General features: G+C 36.9%; 1 protein-coding gene across 8 annotated transcripts in view; it reads left to right on the top strand.

Annotated features, from left to right (window-relative positions):
* The first annotated feature begins 2,448 nt into the window (after positions 1 to 2,448).
* The window catches only part of pxna (paxillin a), a 33,222-nt gene continuing 10,066 nt past the window's right edge, over positions 2,449 to 25,604 (top strand). The window contains exons 1-7 of one of the 8 annotated variants that reach the window (XM_052555979.1): positions 16,134 to 16,524; positions 16,654 to 16,818; positions 20,003 to 20,208; positions 21,561 to 21,768; positions 21,883 to 22,075; positions 22,720 to 22,870; positions 23,575 to 24,621. In XM_052555979.1, the coding sequence (XP_052411939.1) occupies positions 16,332 to 16,524; positions 16,654 to 16,818; positions 20,003 to 20,208; positions 21,561 to 21,768; positions 21,883 to 22,075; positions 22,720 to 22,870; positions 23,575 to 24,621 (2,163 nt within the window). In that variant the 5' untranslated portion in view covers positions 16,134 to 16,331. Of the gene's footprint in view, positions 2,625 to 16,131; positions 16,819 to 18,842; positions 18,920 to 20,002; positions 20,209 to 21,560; positions 21,769 to 21,882; positions 22,076 to 22,719; positions 22,871 to 23,574; positions 24,622 to 25,604 lie in introns of those variants that run through there. The other 7 variants (XM_052555981.1, XM_052555980.1, XM_052555978.1 and 4 more) reach the window with 7 other exon arrangements.

Below are 25,604 nucleotides of genomic sequence, written 5' to 3'. Positions count from 1 at the left end.
ATATTTATAATTATTGTTAAAACAAGCTGTTTTTAAGAATTCACTTTTTTATTCCGAAATTGCTGGTAAATTTCACAAATAATTACAAAGAAACTGAAATTTTGAAGTAGAAAAAAACCTGAAATAGTATTTTCTTGTCAGATGTCAATCAGAAATCTATATTTTTCTTTCTTTCTTTCTTCCTTTATTTTACGTTCTGAATCCAATTTTATGTTAGCCTGTTGAAATAATGAAAAAGAGAAGTGTGAAAGATGGTGAAAGAGTGTGTTTTTGAAAGTCTTGTTTGCTTCATATTTTTGTGGAAAATGAGAATAAAAAGTTCAAAAGAACAGCATTTAAACAAAATAGAAATGGTTTGTAATATTACAGATGTATTTACTGTCACCTTTGATGAATTGAATGCACCCTTGGTAAATAAAATATTCTTTTTTTTTTTTTTTTAATTAAAAACAATATTAATAATCCTGCTGACCCTAAAACCTTTTGAATATTTTTTGATATATTTATATTATTTTTTCCAGATCAAAGATGCTTGATTAAATGAAGAATGAATTGTATTAAAGAAAGCAGTAATAATAAGTAGTAAATCCTGCATTAATTCAGTGCTGAAGTGTGCTTGTTTTGGAGAGCAGGAATAGCCCATGGTAAACACAGATGTCCTTCCATTCCTCTCGTAGTTCCCCTGCAGTGCTGCGCCCGCCGCTCACTTCACTATAGACATGAACGTGTGAATTTAGAGTGTGTTCAGTGGATTCCCAAAGAGCCTGAAGCTTTCAGCAGCCTGTTCACAGCTGTTGAAACATGGGATATCCCAGTGTCTAATGATAGCCAGCAGCTCCCCACAACGGAGCCACACACACCAACACACACAGTCTTCACCCTCAACACAACAGAACAGTCTGATGTTCACTGTATAGTCTATCTGTTGTCATTTGTGTAACTGTGCACTGGATGATTGACCATAAGAACAGTGCGGCCTCTGAAGACTTGATTACTGTGTAATGTATAAGTTGACGAGGCATTGCATGAGATTTCATGTGTGTGCTTTTAATGCTGACTAACAGAGCTAAACACACGGGAAACCAAAGACAGCTTCACACAACTGCTTCATCAAACACATACGATTGCCATGACTTCATGCAGATACTATACATATATGCATAACTTCAATTAAATGAGGTTTGAGATAATAATCAGTTTGGATGTATTTTTTTGTATTGTGATCATAATTTTAATAATTGCATTGTTACAATAAATATTAGCACCAATAGTAATTGTTTTATTACTTGTTAAATTATTTTACTTTAGTATTTATATATTATTAAAAGTTGAATGTTATTTTTTTACATGTTATGTGTATGAATTTATAAACATGTATTGTTTGAATATTTTTATTATAAAATTAACTGTTAGCACCCATTATTATTGTATTGTAATATTTATTAAGGACTAATTATATTCTTATATCTAAGGTAATAATATGTGACCCTGGAGCAAAAGCAGTCTCAAGTCTCTGGGGTATATTTGTAGCAATAGCCAAAAAAAAAAAAAAAAAAAAAAACATTTTATGGGTCAAAATTACATATTTTAATTTTATGCCAAAAATCATTAGGATATTAAATAAAAATCATGTTCCATGAAGATATTTTATACATTTCCTACCGTAAATATATGGAAATGTAATGTTTGATTGGTAATATGCATTGCTAAGAACTTAATTTGGACAACTTATTGATTTTCTCAATATTTCGAATATTTTTATTTATTCATTTTTATCCTCAGATTCCAGATTTGCAAATAGTTGTATCCCAGCCAAATATTGTTTTAACAAATCATACACCAATGGAAAGCTTATTTATTCAGCTTTCATATTCATATATATTATAATTACATTAAAGATAATTACTTTTAGGATTTCATTCATACTTAGGCTAAATATTATATTGCATATTACAAGTAATATTTTATTACCATGCTTATATTCTCATTCAAAATTAAACATTAGCAGTCATTATTATAGTTGTTAATATTATCTAAATTAATTGTGTGTGTGTGTGTGTGTGTGTGTGTGTGTGAGAGAGAGAGAGAGAGAGAGAGAGAGAGAGAGAGAGAGAGAGAGAGAGAGAGAGAGAGAGAGAGAGAGAGAGAGAGAGAGAGAGAGAGAGAGTTTGTGTAAAACTGTAAAGGGGTAGGTTTAGGGTTGGAGGAAGGCGATAGAACACAGTATATACCCTTTGTACAGTATAAAACCATTACGCCTATGGAATGTCCCCATAAGTAAACATGTTGAGTGTGAACAAATAGCAGGCCTGTCAAATTAAATGTTAGCACCAGTTATAATTATTTGCATTTTTTGGGTTATTATGTGTTTGCTATAATTTTGTCATCTTTTCATAGTTGTGTACGCTTTTCCCAATCCCTCTCTGTACAGTAGGTCAGTGAGCGAGCGAGCGCTGCGCGTGCTCGACTCACTTCGGGCTCACGCAGCTCGTGCACTTTAGTTAAAAACTTCTCCGCGTGCGATTGCGGAGCGCGCACGGGACACGAAACAACGCCGCGCTGTAAATCACGGGCTGCTACTCCCATTCCCGAGTCAGAACCACCGCGAAACATGGACGACTTAGGTGAGTACGAGCCGCTTTGGCGTTTGAAATCGGATCATCGCGAAAGAAGAAGTTTGACGCGACGCTAGAGCGTCGGATTGACGCTGTAGAAGCGGATGGAGCGCGGAGCCGCTGCCAACGTCAGCGCTACTGCAGCAACACGCTGGAAAACGCACGCTCGCGCCGCTGGACGCCTTTTTAGAGCGGCTCTCTCTCACGCGCTAGATTCTTGTAGCTATTCCAGCTGTTTTGGTGTTGTGTGTTGATGCTGCAGTGATGCAGTTCTCCGATCGATTCATTCTTTACAGCTGCTTCCCTTGATTAATATCAGACCCGTACTAGCGCAAAACCGCTTTGAGCGTTATATTTGTCCTTAAATGCAGAAGTGCAGAGCATTGTTTTGTTGTTAATTATTATGCTTAGTTCCCGTCTGGTTGATTTTTAGTGCAGCTTCTGCAATGTGTCAACAAAGCAACAATGTGTCATTTTGCACCCGACATAAAAAACTTCACAAATACGCATCTAAACTTTCTGTTGGTTTTGGAAGTGTGCATGTGATTCCATTAAATTTACTGCTGGAATCGGCACACATGAGTTGCCAGGATACTTTTGTTTCAAAACTAGATGTTAATGTTGGAAATTAAATATTAGTGGTGGCGTACTGTAAGACAGTTGATCCCATAATCTTCAGCTTGGTGTTGTAACTTGTTGACTTGTTGCCCAGGGCAATGAGAAAATGAGCTGCAGCCTAATCTAGCTCATCTCAGTATTACTGCCTGGAGGCTGTTGAGTGGAGTCTTCATGAGTGACATGTTGTTTAGTAAAGTTATTTTCGAGGACGGATTACTAGCATTTGTTTAGCTCATAGAGTTGAGAAATGAATGTGGGAGCAGGGTCAGAGATGAACCAGGACTGGCGGCTAAAATGGCCAAATTAAACGAACAAAATGGCCTTAGATATGGTGCATTCCTTTTTTTATTTGATATATTTGGTGACTCTTTTGACTAATTTAATTACCTTTTTTTATCTAGGCTTGTCGAGTGTTGCCTTTAGTTCACTTTGTTAGAAAATAGTTTGAAAGGAATAGGTTTGACATTTATGGGCGACAATGGAAAAATGGACTCATAAATGTAAAAGTTGCCATTGAAAATGAATATTGTCCGTTAAGTGAATTTCTGCTAGTAAACCAGTTAACATGTATTTAGTGTTGTACTTCAACTTTACACATCAGATTAGACTGGTGTATGTCAGGACAGTCTTGCATAAAGCGTGTATATTGAGATTATCATAGCTTGAAGGAATGCCAGAGAGCCATTGTTGAATTATGAAATGCATCAGACCATGATTCATAACTCAGCAGAAGTAGACTACGTATTGTGTTCTTAACATGGCTCAACATTTAGGCTGATGAAAACTAGTCTTATGCATTTCTTATTAACATGATTATTCTGCTATTTAAGCTCTGCACCACTGTCATTTTTAATCAAACAGAAGTTTTCAGATTGAGGTTTTTAAACAAAAACTTTTTATTTCATGTAGATGTACTGTAGCTATTGTCTTATGTCCAGTGTGTTTCACTTGAGCAGGTTTGGGTGTCGTATTGCAATAAAGAGTCTTGCATGAGCTAATCGTCATGTGATTTTAGACAGAAAGAATTCTTTTCACGAAATGAGTCAAGACGCTGGGCAAAGCTTCAGTCTTTCAAACACACAAGCCTATCTTTAGCAGTGATATGTGTCATCCCGACAGTGCTTAAGTGTCCGTCTCGTCTGTTCTCTCACTGAGCACCGGAGCTGTCTAAACTCGGTCATCTCAAGTGACTTTTCATTGCTTGACTTTGCTGAAACTTGATTATACTTTTGGGTCTTTTTCTGGCAAATCATCCAGGTTTCAGAAACTTCCCTGGCAAAATGTTGGCGTTTGTTAATGTGTACAATTTAATAATTTACTCATGAAGTCACATTAAAGGGATAGTTCACCCAAAAATGAAAAATATGTCATTAATAACACCCTCGTATCGTTCAAAACCGTTAAGACCTCCGTTCATCTTCAGAACACAGGTTAAGATATTTTAGATTTAGTCCGAGAGCTCTCAGTCCCTCCATTGAAACTGTGTGTACGGTCTACTGTCCATGTCCAGAAAGGTAAGAAAAACATCATCAAAGTAGTCCATGTGACATCAGAGGGTCGGGTAGAATTTCTTGAAGCATCGAAAATACATTTTAGTCCAAAAATAGCAAAAACTACGACTTTATTCAGCATTGTCTTCTCTTCTGTGTCTGTTGTGAGAAAGAGTTCAAAACAAAGCAGTTTGTGATATCTGGTTCATGAACGAATCACTCGATGTAACCGGATCTTCTTGAACCAGTTCACCAAATCGAACTGAATCGTTTGAAACGGTTTGCGTCTCCAATACGCATTAATCCACAAATGACTTAAGCTGTTAACTTTTTAAAAAAGGGGCTGACACTCCTCGGAGTTCAAACAAACCAATATCCCGGAGTAATTCATTTACTTAAACACTACACTGACTGAACTGCAGTGAAGAGAGAACTGAAGATGAACACCGAGGCGAGCCAGATAATGAACGAAAGATTGACTCGTTCTTGAGTAAAGAACCGTTTCTGTCAGACGTGTCCGATTCGTGAACCGAGGAGCTGATGATACTGCGCATGTGTGATTCATTCTGAAGCAGACCGACACACAGAGCGTCTGAACTGAACTGATTCTTTTGGTGATTGATTCTGAACTGATTCTGTGCTAATGTTATGAGCGCTGGTAAACTGAAGGCTTGAATCAAGAGCAATCATCGCCAATGATGTCATTACGTCAAGTGCAAAAAGAACCGGTGAAACGGTTTTTTTTTATTTTCAACCAGTTTATTGAATCGAACTTTCTGAAAGAACCGGTTTGTGGAAAAGAACCGAATTTTTCACCACTACTGGTGATCCGAAAACTAATGCAACCGGTTCTTGACTCGAGAACGAGTCAGTCTTTTGTTCGTTATCTGGCTCGGCTCAGTGTTAATCTCCAGTTCTCTCTTCACAGCAGTTCAGTCAGTGTACTGTTTGAGTAAATGAATTACTCCGGGATATTGGTTTACTCTAGGGAGTGTCAGCCACATTAAAAAAGTTAACAGCTTAAGTCATTTGTGGATTAATGCTTATTGGAGATGGAACCGTTTCAAACGATTCAGTTCGATTTGGTTAACTGGTTCAACCGGTTCACTAAGAAGAACTGGTTAAATCGAATGATTTGTTCATGAACCGGATATCTAGACTGATTTGTTTTGAACTCGCTCACAACAGACACGGAAGAGAAGACAATGCTGAATAAAGTCGTAGTTTTTGCTATTTTTGGACCAAAATGTATTTTCGATGCTTCAACAAATTCGGACTGACCCTATGATGTCACATGGACTACTTTGAAGATGTTTTTCTTATCTTTCTGGACATGGACAGTATACCGTACACACAGCTTCAATGGAGGGACAGAAAGCTCTCGTACTAAATCTAAAATATCTTCAACTGTGTTCTGAAGATGAACTGAGGTCTCACGGGTTTGGAACGACATGAGGGTGAGTCATTAATGACATAATTTTCATTTTTGGGTGAACTAACCCTTTAAGATTCCAGTATCTCTGGAACTGAATCATATGGGGCCTAAAAATGAAGATACAGCAGCAAAAGAAAAGCTTTGTTAAGAGCCAGCATCAAAAGGATATTGAGATGTAGAGATGCACGATAAATATCGTCTGATATTTAATGTCCATCCCGTCAGTGAAGACGGTTCTGTAAACCGCAGTAAATGTCTACACATGCATGCTTTTTGCATATCAGCTGATATTTATCGTGCATCCCTATTATGATGTATTTTAATATTTCTTGAGTTACAAGCATTCAGACTTAAACTAGTTTCCCCCTACAATTGGGTTCTAAATCTAAGGTGAAAATTGTAGTTATAATGCAAAAAAACTGTGGACTATTCTGTAAATATACATCCATTCATATTTTGGCTTTCGTCACTATTTTTTTTTTCCATCTAATATTTTAGTTAGGTATGGTAAAAAGATATTACGATATATATAAATATATATATATAGTTACAAGCATTCAGTGCTTTTTTCCATTTTTGAACTGTCATCATTGGCATTTAAAGGGGGGGTGAAATGCTCGTTTTCACTCAATATCCTGTTAATCTTGAGTACCTATAGAGTAGTACTGCATCCTTCATAACTCCAAAAAGTATTTAGTTTTATTATATTCATAAGAGAAAGATGTACTGTACCGATTTTTCCCCGAAAAAACACGAGCGCCTGGAGGCGTGAGGTGTGGGCGGAGCTAAAGAATCACGAGCGCCAGTTGCGTTGAGAGCGTTTAGAAGCTGTGACAGCTGTGAAGACTGAAACTGAACGAGAGCAGCAGCAGCAACGACTCGCTCCGAGCGGGGCTCAAACCCCGGTCTCCGATGGGAGGCGGACGCACTAACAAGGAGGCAGAGATATTTTAAGCAGTTTTACTCACTGCCTGTGGTTCCAACACACAATCGTGACCCTTTTTCGTTGGGATTGCATCATCCTTAAGAAATAAACGATGCGCAAATCCATCGTCAAACTGGGCCTTGTTTGTAAAACAAGCATTTTAGAAATGCAGGGAACAAACAAAAACACTTGCACAACTCCGTTGATGCTCTGTAAAAATAAACTCCATCCACTGGTCCCTTAATGCTGTTTTTCCTTTGGTAATCTGTGCAGGGTTGTCTTGCCCTGGCAACCAAAAACACACTTCTTTTGTGACATTTCGCGACGCTCTCGCTCTGATCAGTGATTGTCTGTTGTGCTCTCTCTGCTCTGCTATACGGGAGCGTGCGCTCTTCCGGCAGAAGTGCGTCAGGACCCATATAAGGAAATTCCGCTCCATCTAACGTCACACAGAGCCATACTCGAAAAAAACTTTCCGAAACTTGTGACAAACCGGAAGGAGTATTTTTGGAACAGAAATACTCCTTCAAACGTACAACTTAATTTTTGAAACTTTGTCCATGTTTAGCATGGGAATCCAACTCTTTAACAGTGTAAAAAACTCAGTATGCATGAAATAGCATTTCACCCCCCCCTTTAAGGATTGCTGAAGGCAATGGAGTTTACTAATAGATCTGACAATCTCGGTGTAAAGTCTCTTTCTAAACTCATTTTCCCCCTCCTGCAATTTGGTTCCAAATCTCAGGTGAAAATTGTAATTTTGCCCCACAAAATACAGAATTGTTCAGTAAATACTCATCCATGACATTTCATATTTTGGCTTTCTTCATGCATTTGCATCGCAAACTGATTCCAAAACCATTTAAAATGGATACCAGCACAAATATTCAGCAGCAATGGAGATGTGCAGATCTTACTTGTTGAGTTCAGTTGCTTTTGTTTTCTGTACTAACTGTGCACGATAAGACTAAGAGCGTGCATGAAGAAAGAAAGTAGTCTCCTGTTGACTTCGGTGCACTTTCACCTCATCTCATCAGCCTGCATCGACTGTGTCCTAAACGGTACACAAACAGTGGTGTCTGTCTCCTCAGCACTGGAGCGTAGATCGAGGCAGGTGTGAGCAGGTTTTTTTGAGCCATGCCAGCGTCCTTTGCAGTGTGTTGATCCCTGAGACCGTTAATGTGACGCGCTTAAACAAACACATCTGTCTTTGTGCATCTGTTAGTAGAGAAGTCTGGTTCATTGTAGCAAATTAGATTACACTACTGTTCAAATATTAGGAGTATTTATGATTGTTTTTATTAAAAAAAATTTAAGTAGTCTTATATGCTCAACAAGGCTGCATTTATTTGATTAAAAATATTATATCTATATATATTTTTTTTTTAAATATATTTTAAAATTGCATTTATTCAGCATCATCACTCCAGTCTTCAGTGTCACATGATCCTTCAGAAATCCTTCTAATATTTTGATTTGCTGCTCAAGAAACAATTTTTATTACTATCAATGTTGACAAGTAATGATGCTGAAAATTCAGCTTTGATCAAAGGTATACATTGCATTTTAAAATATAGAAAACAGTTCCTTTTAGGTTGTAAAAGTGTTTCACAATATTACTGTTTTTACTCTATTTATGTTCTCAAATGTTTTAATGTTTTCAAACACTGAATATGTATTTGTCCAGTAATCAGGTTTAAGAGTGAGCTGTCATTCGGTTTAAGTCCAAGCATGATGATAATAGTCTGTATGATCAAGGCCTGGATGTTTAACCTGGTCCACCCTTGTGTGCACAAGATGACATTTATCTAAATGATCTGGTGAGAATCAGAAAGGATTGTGTGTAATTAGGCATTCTTTTATGTCTGACCTAAACCATCTCAGATGCTCTCTGAGTTTGCTGATCTTTTGCTGGCTAAACTGTGATATTCTGTTGTACATCGTGTGAAATTGTGTTTTGAACTCAAAACATTGTGTACGAGCACGTTAGCACTCAATCGACTTTGCTGCATGCTTTAAGTTGCAACACTGTGGTTTGAACATGTGTTGTATGTGAGTTAAAGAAAGCGTACCTCAAAAAAAGCATGTTCCTAATTTACTCGCGCTTCAGTTTTATTTTTATCTGTGAAACACAAAATGAGATGTTCAGCAGAATGTCTAAGCATCTCATTTCCATATGATGAAAGTGCATGGGGATTTCTGAGTTTGATTCTTGTTTTTTCTTGTTTGTTTTGTTTCACACATATATGTGCGTACTTTGTATATTTATTATGGTTATATATAAATACATACCCATACAGTATATAATTTTGAAAATATTTACATGTATTTAAATGTATATATTTGTATAAATATTTAATATATAAAAAACATTTTTCATAAATATATGCGTGTGTTCTTTCAAGTGTGAGTTTATTTTACACAATTATGACTTTTTTTTCACAATTTATAACTTGCCATTTGAGTTTTATTTATAATTTGCAATTCTAAGAAAAATCATTAGCATTACTGTTACAAATACAGTCAGTGTTTTAAAGCAGACTAATGTAAATCTGTTGGTCTGGATGAGACTGTATGAACTTCCCTTGGTGACTGTTAGTCACGTTGCAAATGCGCTCGCAACAGTTCCTTTTCTGGGAAAGAGCGTTTGGTTGTGATGTGTAAACACTGAGTGTTTGGTGAAACACTTCAACTTGAACACACACACACACACTCTCATGCAGGCTTCATGGTGAAATACACAGGTCCAAATTGTGACATTTGTGTTGTGGTGAGAGAGAATGTGATCATTTTATCTTCCTTTTATAGCTGTAGTCTGTGTTTTGTGCTGTGACTTTATCAGAGCATCACCTATTTCCAAGGCAACACACAGCTGAACACTTTCTCACAGCTAAAAGCTTATCTTGTCTTGTCCTGAATACCACGCACTGTGTTGTGATAAACAATAGGTTTTGTGTTTGAGATGCCATACTAGACTATTAATTAAGTCTTTTTTCTCAATTTCTCATTAATTGATACAATTATTATTTTAAGTAATGTTGTAAGGCAAGACAGATTAATTAGGAAAAAAATGTTAAATGTTCTTTTTTTTTTTTCAAAAAATCATTCTGATGGTGGATTGTAATCAAGAATTTTTTAATATGAAATTCAAATGATATGACGATTAGAGATTACACTGTACAGAAATTGAAATCTACATGCTAATAATACACACTATACTTATAGTCACGCAATGCTGATGTTGTTAACATTAATAATTTGAGAAAAAGTATAACAATAATAATTTGCAGGGTTTAATGTGATATGAGCTAATCAATCGTTATTGTAGCGCTTTTCCTCAGTTGGTCAGAACAAAGCTTGTTCAGATGACAATATATGGTGAAAATTCTTATTTGGGTTATATCACAAGACATAGGCTAGAATCTGTGATTTCCACTGACAGCTACACACACATTCACCTCAAAACAGATTCATCCGTGCTGGATCACAACCCACTCATGGAATATACTTCTGCAATGAACTGCATTTCCTGGTTTTAAAAAAGATGGCGACAAAGAGGGAAAACGTACAGACTGCAGCTTTAAATATTATATATATTCTCTCCTTTTAATATTCTCTCTCTCTCTCTCTCTCTCTCTCTCTCTCTCTATATATATATATATATATATATATATATATATATATATATATATATATATATATATATATATATATATATATATATATATATATATATTAGAGAGAGAGAGAGAGGGAGAGAGACAGACAGACACAGACAGATTATATATATATATATATATATATATATATATATATATATATATATATATATATTATAGATAGAGATATAGATATTTATAGATGTGTATGTGTATATATATATATTTATATATATATATATATATTTAAGGTTTATTTTTATGTTGTGTTCAACACATGCTGTATAGTTTATGGCAATAGTATGCTCTAGTATGTGCTAAATATAGTTGGAAATTCTTTCTTTAGAGAACAAATATCGCCATTCCTGTTTTTTCCATGTAGTTGTTTTTTCCAGCTGAACAAGTGACTGCATTTCAATTTGTCATTCGTCATTTCAACCGGTTAAAAGAAATGAAATGCATCTCATCACCATACAGCACAACCGACATGCAAATGTCAGATATCTCTGTTAACCTAGTTTGATAAATTGAACATGCCTCTGACGAGTCCTGCTGTCAGGATAATCACTGGCTTCTCTGTAAACGCTTTCTATGCCCAGGATTGGCTTTGCATTTTCCCTGACTTTAAACTAAGTGATGCATTTGACATGACGATCAGAGATGTTGTGCACGAGTCTAAACAGGCTGAAGCATCTGAGGAATTCCCAGCACACCTTTCTGCCCATCAGATAGAGAGATGGAGGGATGTGGAACGGCTGGATGCAGGAATGTTAAGTAGAGACTTGCTCATTTATTCTCCTGTTCCTTCTTTGTGCTTCTCTCATTGACGGTACAGTAGCTCTCAGGTCACGTGTTTGTATGCCTGATGCTGAACGGATCTTGTCTGATCTCTAGGATAAGGGTTTGAATCCCAGGCAAGTTGTGACCAAGACTGGGTAGAATGTACTTAACCACTTAGAAGTTCTTTAAAGTTATTTCCTTGGATCCATAGGTTGCAGACGGAGATCATTTTGGCATGAGCTCTTATTTTCTCTGGAACAGTAACTACTTCACATGCTCTTTGACTTCCCATCTAATGAGTTCTTTATTTCATTTTATTTTGTTTAGTTTATTAATATTTTATATCTTATTTTATTTATTTATGTTTAGTTTTTTATTTTGTACTTTTTATGTTTAATCAAATTGTATTTTGTCTAATCTTTCTTTTATTTTATTTTTTGGATTTATTTCGTACTTATTATATTTAGTTATTAAGTTAATTTTTTCTTTTATATGAGAGAAAATTAGAAATGTAAAAGAGAAAATTAAGCAAATGTTTAAGTCTCCATTAACGGACATTGCTTAAGAATTCCTTTTTAGGAAGCAAAATCCCGATCACAGTGGCCAGTAAGACTTGAGTCATGTTTTTAGATAAGTCAGAAGAGCTGTGCTGTCGTCTGCAGATGTTCAGGGTGGATCTTTTGTTCTTCGGCTCAAGAGTCACTCTCCGTCTGTGTGTGTTCACTTCCTCCGTATGACCACATACATTATGACTTCACATCTGTGTCTTCAGCTGCATTTCTTCATCATTGGTTTCTGGTTAATTTCAAGATCTTTTGACCACAAGTAACACAAATGTACCATAGCCTGCAGCGGATTCTTCTCACGAGAAAGCTATAATTTTAGATTAACTCTGGCTTCTACTGTAAGTGTCAGGTTATTAATGAGATGGTCTGCTAGTATAAATAGCAGTTTGATAATGATACTGGACTTGCTCTCTCTCTCTCTCTCTGTCTGTGTGTTTGACTCAGAGCTGGTAATTGGTCCCACATGGCGTCTCTCTGACAGAATCATAATTAAATAACACACAGCCTTAAATATAGAGGAGCCAGAGGACACGGTCTCCACCGAGGGACAGCACTTTTCATGCTTTCCCTCTCCTGAGGCAGCTTTTGAGGAATTAAGTTGAATGTTTGCTCAAATGGTGTATCTGAGTATATATTTTTTTTATTCCTAAGTGCATTATAATTAATTAATTTAAGTGAATGCTGGAGCAGTTATCAGCTGTTTATACAGTGAATGGTTTAAAACAATATTGTATTTTCAAAATATTTTAGCTTATAGTCAATAAAATGCATTCTTTCTGAAAAAAGCCATTTAAATATATAGATAGATAGATAGATAGATAGATAAGGTATTATTATTATTAAATATCTATAATTATTTACATTTATAAAATAAATTTGATTGCTATAATTATGTATATAATTATATAAATGTTATATTTTATTTTATTTAGAAATGTCATTAATAATAATTATTAGTAGTATTATCATTAATATACATAATTACATATATTATCTACCATCCTAACATCATTATTTCTGTAATTATAGTGTATAATATATATATATATATATATATATATATATATATATATATATATATATATATATATATATATATATATATAATTTTATATAACATAAAAATAGATAAATATGCATACTCTATATAAAAATGGGTTATACGTTTATGAATTAGTGATAAATTCTTATTCAATTCAGTCTTCTAATGTCAATATAATCCACTGATTGTGAATAGAAGCATCAGTTTTTTTATAAGCATCTTCAACATTCTGCTTCGTGTCTGTTTTGGTGTTTTTGTGTGATTTTATCCCTGTCAGTCACTTTGTTGCCTCACTATGTTTGATGTAAAAACAGATTGTGTAATCACCATACTCGCCCTCGTTCTTGCAAGGTTGACCTCTGTGTCACATGACAAGAACAGAATGCTTGAGAATTTCGGGTTATTAATGTTTTACTCCCTCGGCTCTATCAGGTTTTACAGCGTGGGATGTATTTCATCGGCTCTCCGTGGCAGGTTTAGGACTGGAGGCTCTTATTTTAGTGCGGGGGTCTTGGGTCTTCCTCTTTGGCCCGAGCACCCCATGCTCTCAAACCTCTGAAGGTCAGGACTTCAGAGTCGGAAACTAGGTATTTCTCTCTCAGAAATGACCATCATCAAACTCTTTAGGTTTGATCTGTCTGTGCAGATTGAGTTTCCTGTAGTTAAGACCGGAGTGAGTTGTCTGAGAGTCATTTTTAGGGCCTTTTTTATGTCCTTGGGTGCATGAGGTGTTTCCTGCACTTCTACTCGTTGACCAGAAGGGGACGTACAAGTAAATATGTGAAGGGAGATAGATGGATTATGAGATAGACAGTAATAACAAGCCCTTAAGGCAAAGAAATAGCAGTTCTTGGCACCCTAGTTTTTTTTCAGCTTTGTGTATTCCCGCTCTGATTTAATGACCTATGGCATATGAATTTAGTGGACTGTGTTATAAAATAGTTCCATTTTCTATTATTTTTTGAAATGCATAGACACTGTTTTCCACTGATAATCCCAGTCCATTGAGTGATTCCTTCTCTTCTTACCACCGTTTGAATGTGAAATAAGAGTTATAGGTGTTCATGTCAGAGGAGCTTGTGTCAGGCTGAAGTTATGCTGCAGTTATATTTGCATTGGCAGTGTGTTTCAGTGTAACTTGCCTAAATATAAGTTACTCAATACAAATTTCTCAAATAAAACAAATTATCCTCTCTGGGACGTGGTCTTTTTTTTTTAGATTAGGTATGATAGAAAAACCTATTATGGTTTAATTGTTTGTAATCGTGATGAAATATTAAATGTAATTTCATGTTTTTCAGTTGCAACAATATAGAGATCGGTGATACCACAAAAGTCTTATTTCACGATATGAATAATTTTATGTCATTGTAACAGTAAACAAATATATTTTTTTGGTGTTTTGTTTTACTGTTAGTAAGAAAAATAACAACAAAGATTGAAATAACAAACTGTGTCATGTACAGTTTTAGAAAGACGCACATATCGCTGCTGAAAAAAACAGCTGCTCACTTATCTCTTTTAAGTGCTGTGCTGTATGTGTGGATATTTATACCGTAATACAGAAAAATGTCTTTTAATAGATGCAGGATTTTTATCATCCTACCGTAAAGCCCTACATCATCATAATGTTGCCAAAACTAAAAATCATCAAGTTGTTTGGTTAACAAGCTCGCTCAGTAATAGCATAGAGCTAAGTGGTTAAAGAAGTCATAAAAGTCATGCTTTTTTAGATCTTTATATTATATTTCTGGAGGTTAACTTTTGGCGTTTTTTGCATCAGAAAGTTAACGTTAATAAAATAGATAATTTTCCATCCTTATTTTGACTCCCTGTCACAAATGCGTCATTTCAAGGGACATAACATCTTTTTCTCTACAGAATGCATGTGTTTCGATGCTCGAGATGGTAATAGAGCCGTAAATGTTTAAACTACAGTCTCCAACTAAAATGTACCAATGCAAACACAACCATTGCTTCTAAGTACAAAATACTTGACAAAATACAAGATGTTTAGAAAAATTGACTGCATGTTTATTTTTATTTTTTATTTTTAAATGAGATAATCAGAAAGATCTAAACATTTTAGGCTGTGTCCACCAAAGTATTTTTTTACCTGGCATACCATATTTTTTTGCAATGCATTTTTAAAACAGCAGGGTTGTGATGAGTCGTGAGCATTTATTTTATGCTGAGCACTGTGTGTCCATCACTTTTTGTTGAAGAATGTCCAACTTTGGGTGGGTAAAACGCAGAGCTCAACACTGTCAGTTTTTGGTCAGCTAACCAATCACAGTGGAGGAGGGGCGGGTCTAAAACTACACCGACCAACCGTCACACCCTGCTCGAACTACGACCGAACAACAATGGTGAATTGAAAAATGCTTGTCTCAAAATAATTATTTCTATACCAGATGGAATTCCTGGACTACCACGATATTATGAAAAATTAAGTTTGGAGAAATTATATCAAATCGCCTCAACTGTAAAGAAGCGTTCTCAAGCGTTCACAGCTAGGTGTTTTCTGCAGAGTAACATGACCCTATTCTCATATTCTAGTAGTTGGAAGCATAGCTATCCAATCCATAAACTATTTATTTTTTTTAAAGTAATTACAATAGTTTGAAAGTTGAATTTTTAAACTGTCGCATTCCATTTATTTCTTGTGTTTTCTTTACTTGGTCTTAAAAATGTAACTTTTTTTTAAAAACCTGCGGAAACCTTGATGACTGGCCCTTATTGACCTGACTTGTACAGATGATAACTGATATTAAGTGGACTGTCCCTCGTCTGAAGCCGAGCAGAGCTCGTCTGATGAGTTTTCAGTGATAAACGATGTTTAAATAAGTGGCATCCTGTATAGTCTTTCAAAGGAATAACGGTCCTCTGATCGCTCTTCCAGGGTTTTCAGAATAACTTTCTTCCTAGATAATGTCTGGGAATGTTTAACCCTGTAGTGTTTTTTGTAGACCTTAAAACGTGGTCATATATGGGTTTGCGTAGTGTCCATAGCTTATGTAAGTAAATCCCCCTGAGAGAAAGCGTTATCTAGCGAGCTGCCGGCTGTATACATAAACCAGCCAATGGAATGTTTTGAATGCTTTGGAACGGGAACGACCCTTCCTTTCCTCATCCCACTCCAGGCTTTTCCGGATCCTGTGCCCGATTCCTTCGGGTGCGGTTCCTTTTTTTTGTTCCTCGATGGACGGAGAAACTTCATCAGCATTAGCTGTTGAGGAGATTGACAAGGATTTTTGGGAATTCGACATGCAGGATTTCACACCAGAAGTGGGACGGGCCCAAGAGCCAAAGCCTGATGCCGATATGTCGGCTTCGCCAGAGAAGACGTCACCAGATTCAACCGATTTCGTACCTCTGTCAGCTTCGGTAGCAGGTGCTGTGGATGATATGTTAGATTTACAGCCGATTTCTGAATCTGTTTTAGTTTCGGCTTTAGAAATGGATTCAGTGACTCCATCTGTACAAGTGTCCTCATTAACATCTGCTCCTGACCCACATCCAGCCCCAGATTCAGCTGCGTTTAAGGCGACAGACACACACGCCGCTCTGGGAACTGAAAAAGCACATGCTGGAGAGTCTTTGACAGGTTCTGTCGTTCAGTCGACCAGCACAACTGATCCAGACGGGACATACATGATCCCCGACCCGGAGTGGGTGATGGGGGGAGGTAGGATTGGCTCTTATTGTGTCGGAGTTAGGTTAATGCGTGTATTTTACTTCCCAGAATCTTTGTTTGCAGATATGGCTGATTGGTCTGTGGGTTTTAATTTTGATACTGTCGTTTTTGGGGTTTTGCTCCTTTGTGATGAGGATCAGAATCAGAATTCGCTTTATTTGCCAAGTGTGTGCAAACACGCAAGAATTTACAGACTGTTAAAAAGAAAACAAAAACAATAATTATATGATTTTTGTCACACCAAACAAAGTTTAACCGTTTCAATTTTTGCTTAGTTTATTAGTGGCATGATCATGTACCGTTGATAGAAAAAAAGGAAGAATATATACAGTTATGCTTTCATTTTCTATTTATAGTTTTTGTTACTCCTGTACAGCAGTAACTTGTGGCCTAATTTGGCAGCAGACAAAGACAAGGGGGTTTCTGAAGCTTTTATTCTCATATTAAGATGTTTATCAGAAAATAATACCAGAGTCCCCACAGTCACAGTCAAGTGATAAAAATGAAAATTCCATCATAATTAAGTCACCGTCAAGTTGTTCCAAATCTTATGAATTTCTTTTATTTTGCTGAATACGCACACACAAAAACATATTTTGAAGAATGTAACCAAACAGTTCTTGGTCTCCACTGACTTTCATAGGATCGTAAAGTCAACTGTTTGGTTACCCAAATTCTTCAAAATACCCTCTTTTATGTTTAACGGAAGAAATAAGCTGTTTTAGAACAACTTGAGGGTGAGTAAATGATGGCATTATTTATTTTTTTAAATATAGTGGGTCTCATTCATGAAACATTCGTAAATATACGAGTAAATATGTGAGTGATTTGCGTGTAAAGGGACCTTCCCAGAAACTCTTCTCCTGATTCACAAATACTTCGTAAACGTCAGATGTGATAGTGAAATGTGTGTGTGTTATTGAATTCCAATCGGTCGTAAATGGGACGCCCATGCACGCTCATTCTCAATGACCATAAATCCCACCATTAAATCCGACTGACAACTATATATGGGAATCATATTATGTCACCAAACGAAGGATTTCAACATGTCTTTTCAAAAGCGACTGAAAAAGAAAAATTTATCAGCTGCAGAAATTGAAGTTTTATTATCAGAAGTTCGTTCAAAACGCCACGTTTTATTTTCAAGCGTACATAGTGGCGTATCAGGTCCTAAAAAAAAGGAAGCTTGGCAGCATATTACAGATCCTATTAGTGGCTCTCATAATAAAAGTAAAAAGAAAAACTGTATGCATTACTATATATAATTTTTTTTTCAAAATGCTGTGTAAATATGTACCCGATTAAGGATTAAATGCAGCCGTATTAATGAGCAAAACGTTCAGATGTTAGCACTATTTACGCGTGGCTGGGAGCAGGTGTAGATTTCTTTTGTACCAACTAACATTTGGAAGATACGAACATTTTAATGAATCCGAAAATTTTCGACAAAACCGCTTAACACACGATTTACACACAAATTCGTTTTGCTCGTGTTTTATGAATGAGACCCAGTGTGTGGGTGAATGATTGCAAAAATCAATGTAATGGATGTAGATCGAGAAACAGCAGAAAGGACAGAAGAAAGAGCGAGAGAGAAATATGGGTTAATGTTTCCTCGGCCACTCCCTCATCAGGCCGAGTGCTGAACAGTCAAGATATGATCTGATTCATGTCTCAGTCTTGCAGTACTTGCTGTTGTGATAAGTCACATTTATTTGCAGACGACATAATCACAATCCTAAAGTATTTCTGACTTTCTCTGGCTTGACGAGTTTAGTGACCTGCACACAGCTGCAGGCAGGTTATATACCGCAGCATTTTTAGTATCTGGAATGTGAAGGGGAAGTTAAAGTTAGCACCTGTTGAAGAACAGTCCCTGCTACTGAACGTTACTTGTCCTGTCTCGAAGTACTCAATTTTCCTTGTCCTCTCTCTTCTCCTCTTCTGTCTAGATCGTTCTTTCTCTCTTTGATATTCCATCCTTATCCTGTTTTTCCCACTCTTTGTCGTAGCTCCTCCTGTCTGAGATAAAGTGCGAAGGTTAAGACCGCGTGCTCAGCAGGGCGTTTCTATCTGTTCTGCTCACAGTGTAAGTAACCAGCTTCACTCTGTTCCTCTTATTTGTCTTTAACTGGTTGTTTCTTCTTTGGGATTGTGGCCTTCATGTGTTTGTGGCTGTAATGGTGATTTTGTTGGTGATCAACACGTTGTTTGTTGAGTTGGATGATTTTGTTGCACTCGTCTTGTGTGAGATTGTGTAACCCGTATGGTAGAAGATAAACCTAACACCTAAAGTCTAGATTATCATTATCTCTACACTGGACATGATTGGTGTGTTAAAGCATCAAAAATTACCGTCAAATCATATCCCAAACACTGACAACCGATGCTTCATTTGACAGACACCTTAATGTGCTGCATGGAAACTCTACAGTAACTACTTTTTCACATTTGTCTGAAATATTTTTAATGCAAGTTTTATGTATATATATTAATTAATTGCTCTTTTTTGTGTTATATATTTATAATATAATCCAATTTGTTCTGATTTTTGTGTCATGTGTTTCTGAATTAATTAGTCCTGAATTTTACATTTTATCAACTTCCTCTGTTTTTTATGAATTATTTATCTCAGTTAATTGTTTATGTTTATAAATTGCATGTGACCCTTCACATGCTTCCACAGTCCAGAACCTCGAGCTGTCATGCTTGCAATGTGACCTCAATCACTTCCTGTGTAGACACGGCGTGACACGCTCAGTAACAAAGATGATGATGCAACCGAGATCTGAAGGTGCCTTAACATAATAGTTATTGCTAAATGAAGAACCTAAACCAGAGATGTGTTGACAGTCCCTTACAAGTTTTCCTAGTATTTTGTGGATTGTGTAAGTGCTTTCTGTTCTATTCCTGCACTTGTGGCCTTTGAATATTGATTTTATGTGTGCATTAAGAGGTGTGTCCATTAATGCACATGCATTTTGCGCTTTACGCCCCCCTGCTGAATCTTTTCCTGTAGGCATGCTGTTTCAAAGCAGTCTTTACATGTGAGGTTGTCACTCTCACCACTTCGCCGCAGTGATTTCACCATCCTGATCATGTGATTCATGGCGTTAAAAACCAACCAACCCTGAGAAACAAACCTAGATTTCAATTGTTCGGTTTTTTACAGATGCTCTTCTCGCGGATTTGGAGTCCACAGCCTCCCACATTTCCAAACAAGCTGTTTTTCTGCCAGAAGAGACGCCATATTCCTACCCCACAGGAAGTGACTCATATCAGGACGTGTCCTCCCCTCCTCGAGTAGCCTCTCCTCCTGCTCAAACACTGAATGGATCTTGGGTAGAAAAGCCAGAATCGAAGCACTCATCAACCCAGGTAAAAGGCACCATTACTTCCTGTAGGGTTTCTTTATTCCCCAGAGCTGTCTTCTGTTCTTTATACGAGTCTGCTAGGTTATCCTTTAACCTTATGACTAATACAAGAAAGCCGGCCTGTTCCACTTTCTGTTGTGCCCTCAAGCAAAACACTTTATCTCCAGTTGCTCCAGGGACTTTAAATAAATTCGGCATATTCAAGGTTTCTCAAATGGGGCCATATTATACATATTTATAGCATCTAAATTCACTTACAATGTAAAAAAAAACTGTAAATAAAAACAGTCATAATTTAGTTTTTCACAACCATCTTCCCACTCTCTGAGTGATGGAGGGAATGAATCTGGTGTTTTTGCGGCTGCTCATTTACGATGGTTCGATTAGGTGCTCTGAGGAAGGCTGTGTGAAGCCGTAATGTGCTGGCCAACCATTTTATAGTTAAATAGTCCTGATTATTATATGCTTTTCAACTTTTAGATATGTGACAGCTTTGGAGTAGTATAATGTTCAATTTGATTTGAATTATGTCTGTTATAATTAACACATTAGGGTGGGTTAAGTTGCTCAATATTGAAAATGCTTTGATATGTGAATATTTATATATATGTAGGTGGTCATATTTTATTGTGTTCGTAGTTTAATTTCTTTAAATATTCTGTGAAATCAGGTGTTTTTGATAGCTGTCACACTGAATACATTTTGATGTTTAAATCTATGTTTTTGGCTCTGTTGGATTAAATATAGAGTCCACTTCAAAATACAGGAATTATTTAAAAGCATAGTTCACACCAAAATCATGTTCTGTCATTACATATCAGTCCCACCAGGATTTCACTTTTGGTGACTTTTTGCAATCAACATGAGTTTTGTGGAAAATTTGCTGTTATTTCTATTATTATGATACCATATTTACCATATTACATGTGACTCTAGATGCACAATAGTAATGCATGATGGGAAAAAAAATGCATGCATGATTCTTTATCAGACTAACATGTAGAAGTAGTACTGTGCTGTAGCAATTATTCTCTGGTTAAATGGCATATTATGCAGTATTGCAAAAAATACATTGTGTTTCATGTTCCAAAAAGTGGATGGACTGATATTTTGAGCTTCAAGCAAAAAAGAAAAAAACTCAAACATTCACATTTTTGATGCTGTTGTTTTTGTCATACCACACAAGAGGTGGAATTTTCATCTGACCCTTGTTACACAAGGTTAAAAAAAATTAACCATTTAATATTTAAGAGCCCTCAGATGTACAGAAAGTTTTTTACCCATTTTGGCCATTTGGCCTGCTCTTGTCAAAGTGCTTAGTAAAACTAAAGCAGCTTATTTTTTTCTTTCCTCAAGTCTTTCAGCTCCGCTCCCAAAACCGCCAGTCCTCGTGTCTCACAGTCTGAAGACGAGCACGTCTATAGTTTCCCTAACAAGCAGAAGACTACTGACTCCCCCACCGCCATCATGAGCTCATCACTGGGCAGTAACCTGTCAGAGCTGGACCGTCTGCTGCTGGAGCTCAACGCCGTACAGCACAGCACACCTGCCTTCCCTACTGAAGGTGAGCGCTTCAAACCTCAGGGTTAATGGCTTGTTAAAGCTCTACCAATATCACATGCACATTTTTGACAGTATATCAAATCCAATAGATGTTTTTCCATTTGGTGTTTCACAGAGACCTACCCACCCAAACCAGCCAGCAACGCCCAGCGCTATGTCCCAGAAAACGGCGTCTCATCAGTAGTGAAAGCACCTCCTCCTATGATCGAGAAACCCAAACGCGGTGCACCCGGACGGGGGATAGAAGTTGTCAGACCCAGTATGGAGAGCATGCTTAATGAGTTGGAGAGCTCCGTGCCGGCCCCTGCGTAAGCTTGCACACTACTGAAAATATTTATTTATTTTTGATAGGTTTTTTTTCTTCATGTTTTTAAAAAGAAGTCAAGTTTTGCTCACCAATGCTGCGTTTATTTGATTAAAAATCAATAATAAATAAGAATATTGTTACCATTTAAAAAGTTTGCTGTTTTCTATCTAAAATATAGTTTATTCCTGTGCTGCAAAGGTGAATTTTCAGCATCATTACTCCAGTCTTCAGTTTCACATGATCCTTCAGAAATCATTATAATATGCTGATTTGTTGCTCAATTATTATTGGTGCTTAATTATTAATATTATCAGTTAATAACAATTATTAACAAAACATGTTTTCTATACTGACAATAATAAGAAATGTTTCACCACTTTCAGTAAGTAGAAATATTCTTAAAAATTTTAATATTTTAATATTTCTGTCATAACTTTAGAAAATGTAATGATGTTTGAATAAAAAAAGATAAAAATAAATTTAAGTTTAAATTTGACTTTGAAACACAGATTTTCCTTCACTCTAGTAAACACTGATATTTAAATGAGCTGAAAAGTTGTGAACAAGTGAAAACTTTAAAAGGTTTCCCTATTTGTGATCTAGACCTTTTTTTAGATCTCATTTTTAATTTTGTGACATTAATAGACCCGCCCCTGGAGTGCCAGTGGTTCCTGAGTTGAGAGAAGTTCAGGAAGAGACCCCCACCCAGCAGCATGCCAGAATCTCCGCCTCATCAGCGACACGAGAACTCGACGAACTCATGGCCTCACTGTCTGACTTTAAAGTTCAGAGCAATGTAAGTCTAGGAGACAGAGAGAATATATATATATATATATATACATATGCCACTCTGATGGAATCTTTTGTGTGTTTGAAATCAACAATAAGTGTTTAATTATCAAAATTATTTTGTAGTGCTCGTTATTCTTATTGGCAAATAATCTGCCTTAAAGCTTTACAAGGGTAGTTTTATTGAGTTGTCATTGGGTTTTGTTTTGTGATTTATCATGCATGTCTGTGAGTGCTGATATTGATAATCAGACAGGAAACAGTAGATTATTATAATTCAAGGCCTTAAAAATGTATAAGGGTTTATATGCCTGTATGAGGGCATGCACTCATGGGTCCATTAGGAAGGTCTTGTTAGCATATCCATCTTGGATGTGAGCCACACTGCGGTTGAAAAGAGAGAATCTGGAATGCTATGGTTGTGGTGTCATGTTATATCCGGGCATATGGATGATTAGATTTGCCTTCAGGTTTGTAAACCAACTTATATTTTGTTACATTGACTAAATAAGCCAAACATGTTGAGATATAATGCATTACATTAGGCCACTGGTTTTTATGCATTGTTTTTCGTATTTTAAAGTAAGATAATAAATCAGACTGAATGTTGTCACATTGCCTCCTCATTTTGCATGTCATTCCTTCATGTTTCTACTCAAATGCTTTTCTCACTTTCTTTTTATTGTTGTTGTCTTGCTGTTGGTTGTCTAGTCTGGCACTCTGTCAGTTAAGGAGGACTCATTATCCACTAAAGGGTCAGAACTTTCCAATCTTGTGGTGACTGAGAATCTCACAGTGCCTTCAATACCAGAAGCAGAGGTATCTGACTGTAGCGTTCCTCCTCAGCCTTCCCCAAATTGCGCACCACTTTTACTGGAACTCCACATTGCTGAGGAATCGACAACTGTTGCTCCAGTGTCCAAATCCAAGGTGCATTGTACTTCCTTTAAGCCCTATTCGGAGAAATTCCTGGTAGTTTCCAGCACAAAGAGTCCAGCCCCTGAGTCTTGTTTATCACCTGAACCATCTGCAAAAACCTCAAGTCCTCCGGCTTTAAATTTACTCTCAAGTCCCATTTCGGTCGCCAAAAATAGTCCACCTGTGGTGCCAAATGCCTCCTCACCAGTTATAACTTCAAGGATATCTAAAAGCCCCAGTCCTCCACAGGTTATCAAGAGCTCAAATCGAATTGTCGATGTAAAAAGTTCTAGTCTTGTAACAACTGCTAAAACCTCTACTCCAGTTATGGTAAGAAAGAGCCCAAGCCCTGTTACAGCTGTTAGAGCAACCAAAAGTCCAGTCCCTGGAGATCTTGCCAAAAGCCCAAGTCCCAAGTCAGGGATTACTAGCAAGAGTCCAGTGCCAACTACCATTACATTGCCCGCTCCTCCAGTTTCAACCCTAACATTAACCCCGAAGCCTTCCAATGAGAAACCTGAGAGCTTTGAACCGGGCATATTGGGAATAAGTCTTCCTTGCCCCAAGCCTCTTCTTGAGGAAGCTCTGGACAAGCTATTGACGTCCAGTTTTTCTCAACCAGAGCCGGTAAAAATGGGTGAAGGAACTCCTGCCTCATTAGAGGTGAATGATGACGTTCTGGCACGTCCTCATCAATCGACACCACCAGGTGGCTTTGAAGATGTCACTTGGATGGACGACCCCTTAAACCCCACATCGTTCCCTGGGGAGTCAGATGTTTCACTGGACCTTCCACTTCTCCAGCCATCAGCGGTTGAAAGGCTCTCTGCTTCTGGACAAGTATGAGGCACACCAACTCTGTCAGAGTGTCTCCAATTTGCACCCCTAAATTTAGCGAGCATGAGCGAGAAGCATTCCTGAACCACGTACGGCTGTTTATGCTTTCTCAAATACATGGGCCTGATCTTTGGGCTAAGGGGCCTGTTGATACTTAATCTGAACCTTTCCATCCTGCTTGGATTGAAGCACCCCCCATTAGCAAGTTAAATATGCCTCTCAAAAACCTGATACGCATGTCCTTCCTAAAATTGGAGGGATAGCCATTTCATTTGGTTTCTGTTGCATTGCTTTGCATCACATGTTTTTGGAAAGGTAGAGAATTGAGGAATCCAAAGTATGTTTGGTGCATGCAGTGGATAAGATTCTCTGGAAAGAGTCTTTGCCATGTTCAAATGCATGCCATGTCGCGCTTCCTCAATGAGGTGTATGCCGCTTAATGGACAAGGCTAGGCTTGCTTGTTTCTTTGCAATTCTGTAGTGGAGTTTCATTGTGCAATTGCATTCCATCTTCGCTTCTTTGCCATTTCCTCAGGGCTCTTGATGCAGGAGATGTTCTGCAAACTGGTTATTTACTGATTCAGTAGTCTGATGGTTTTGCATGATGCAAATTGTTTGCAATTGCTAAAGGTGATGTGTGAAGTCTAAGGATATGACAGTTAATTCATTTTCTCGATGCATTAAAATCACGCAGATTCATATGCATTGATCTTGAAATATAACTTTTAAATCTTATATTGCTTGTGCTTGCCAGTTACAAATTTAAATTCATTGCAATTTGTTTCAATAATGTACAATATCTGGGCAAAATTTGTTGTATCTGAACTGATCTAAACATTCTGAATAGGGGTGTCACGATTTCGATTTTAAATCGAAATCGATCGAAATTAAGTCACAGTCTCGAACTTCGAATTAAAAAATGGAATCGTCGATGCTGCCACGCCCCCATGTTGTATGACGGCAAATCAATGACAAAAATAACCGAG

The sequence above is a fragment of the Carassius gibelio genome, chromosome B5 (assembly GCF_023724105.1).
Source record: "Carassius gibelio isolate Cgi1373 ecotype wild population from Czech Republic chromosome B5, carGib1.2-hapl.c, whole genome shotgun sequence".
In the NCBI taxonomy this organism is placed as follows: domain Eukaryota; kingdom Metazoa; phylum Chordata; class Actinopteri; order Cypriniformes; family Cyprinidae; genus Carassius; species Carassius gibelio.
The sequence above is the reverse complement of the archived record's forward strand: the minus strand, read 5'-3'. Positions and strand labels throughout refer to the sequence as shown.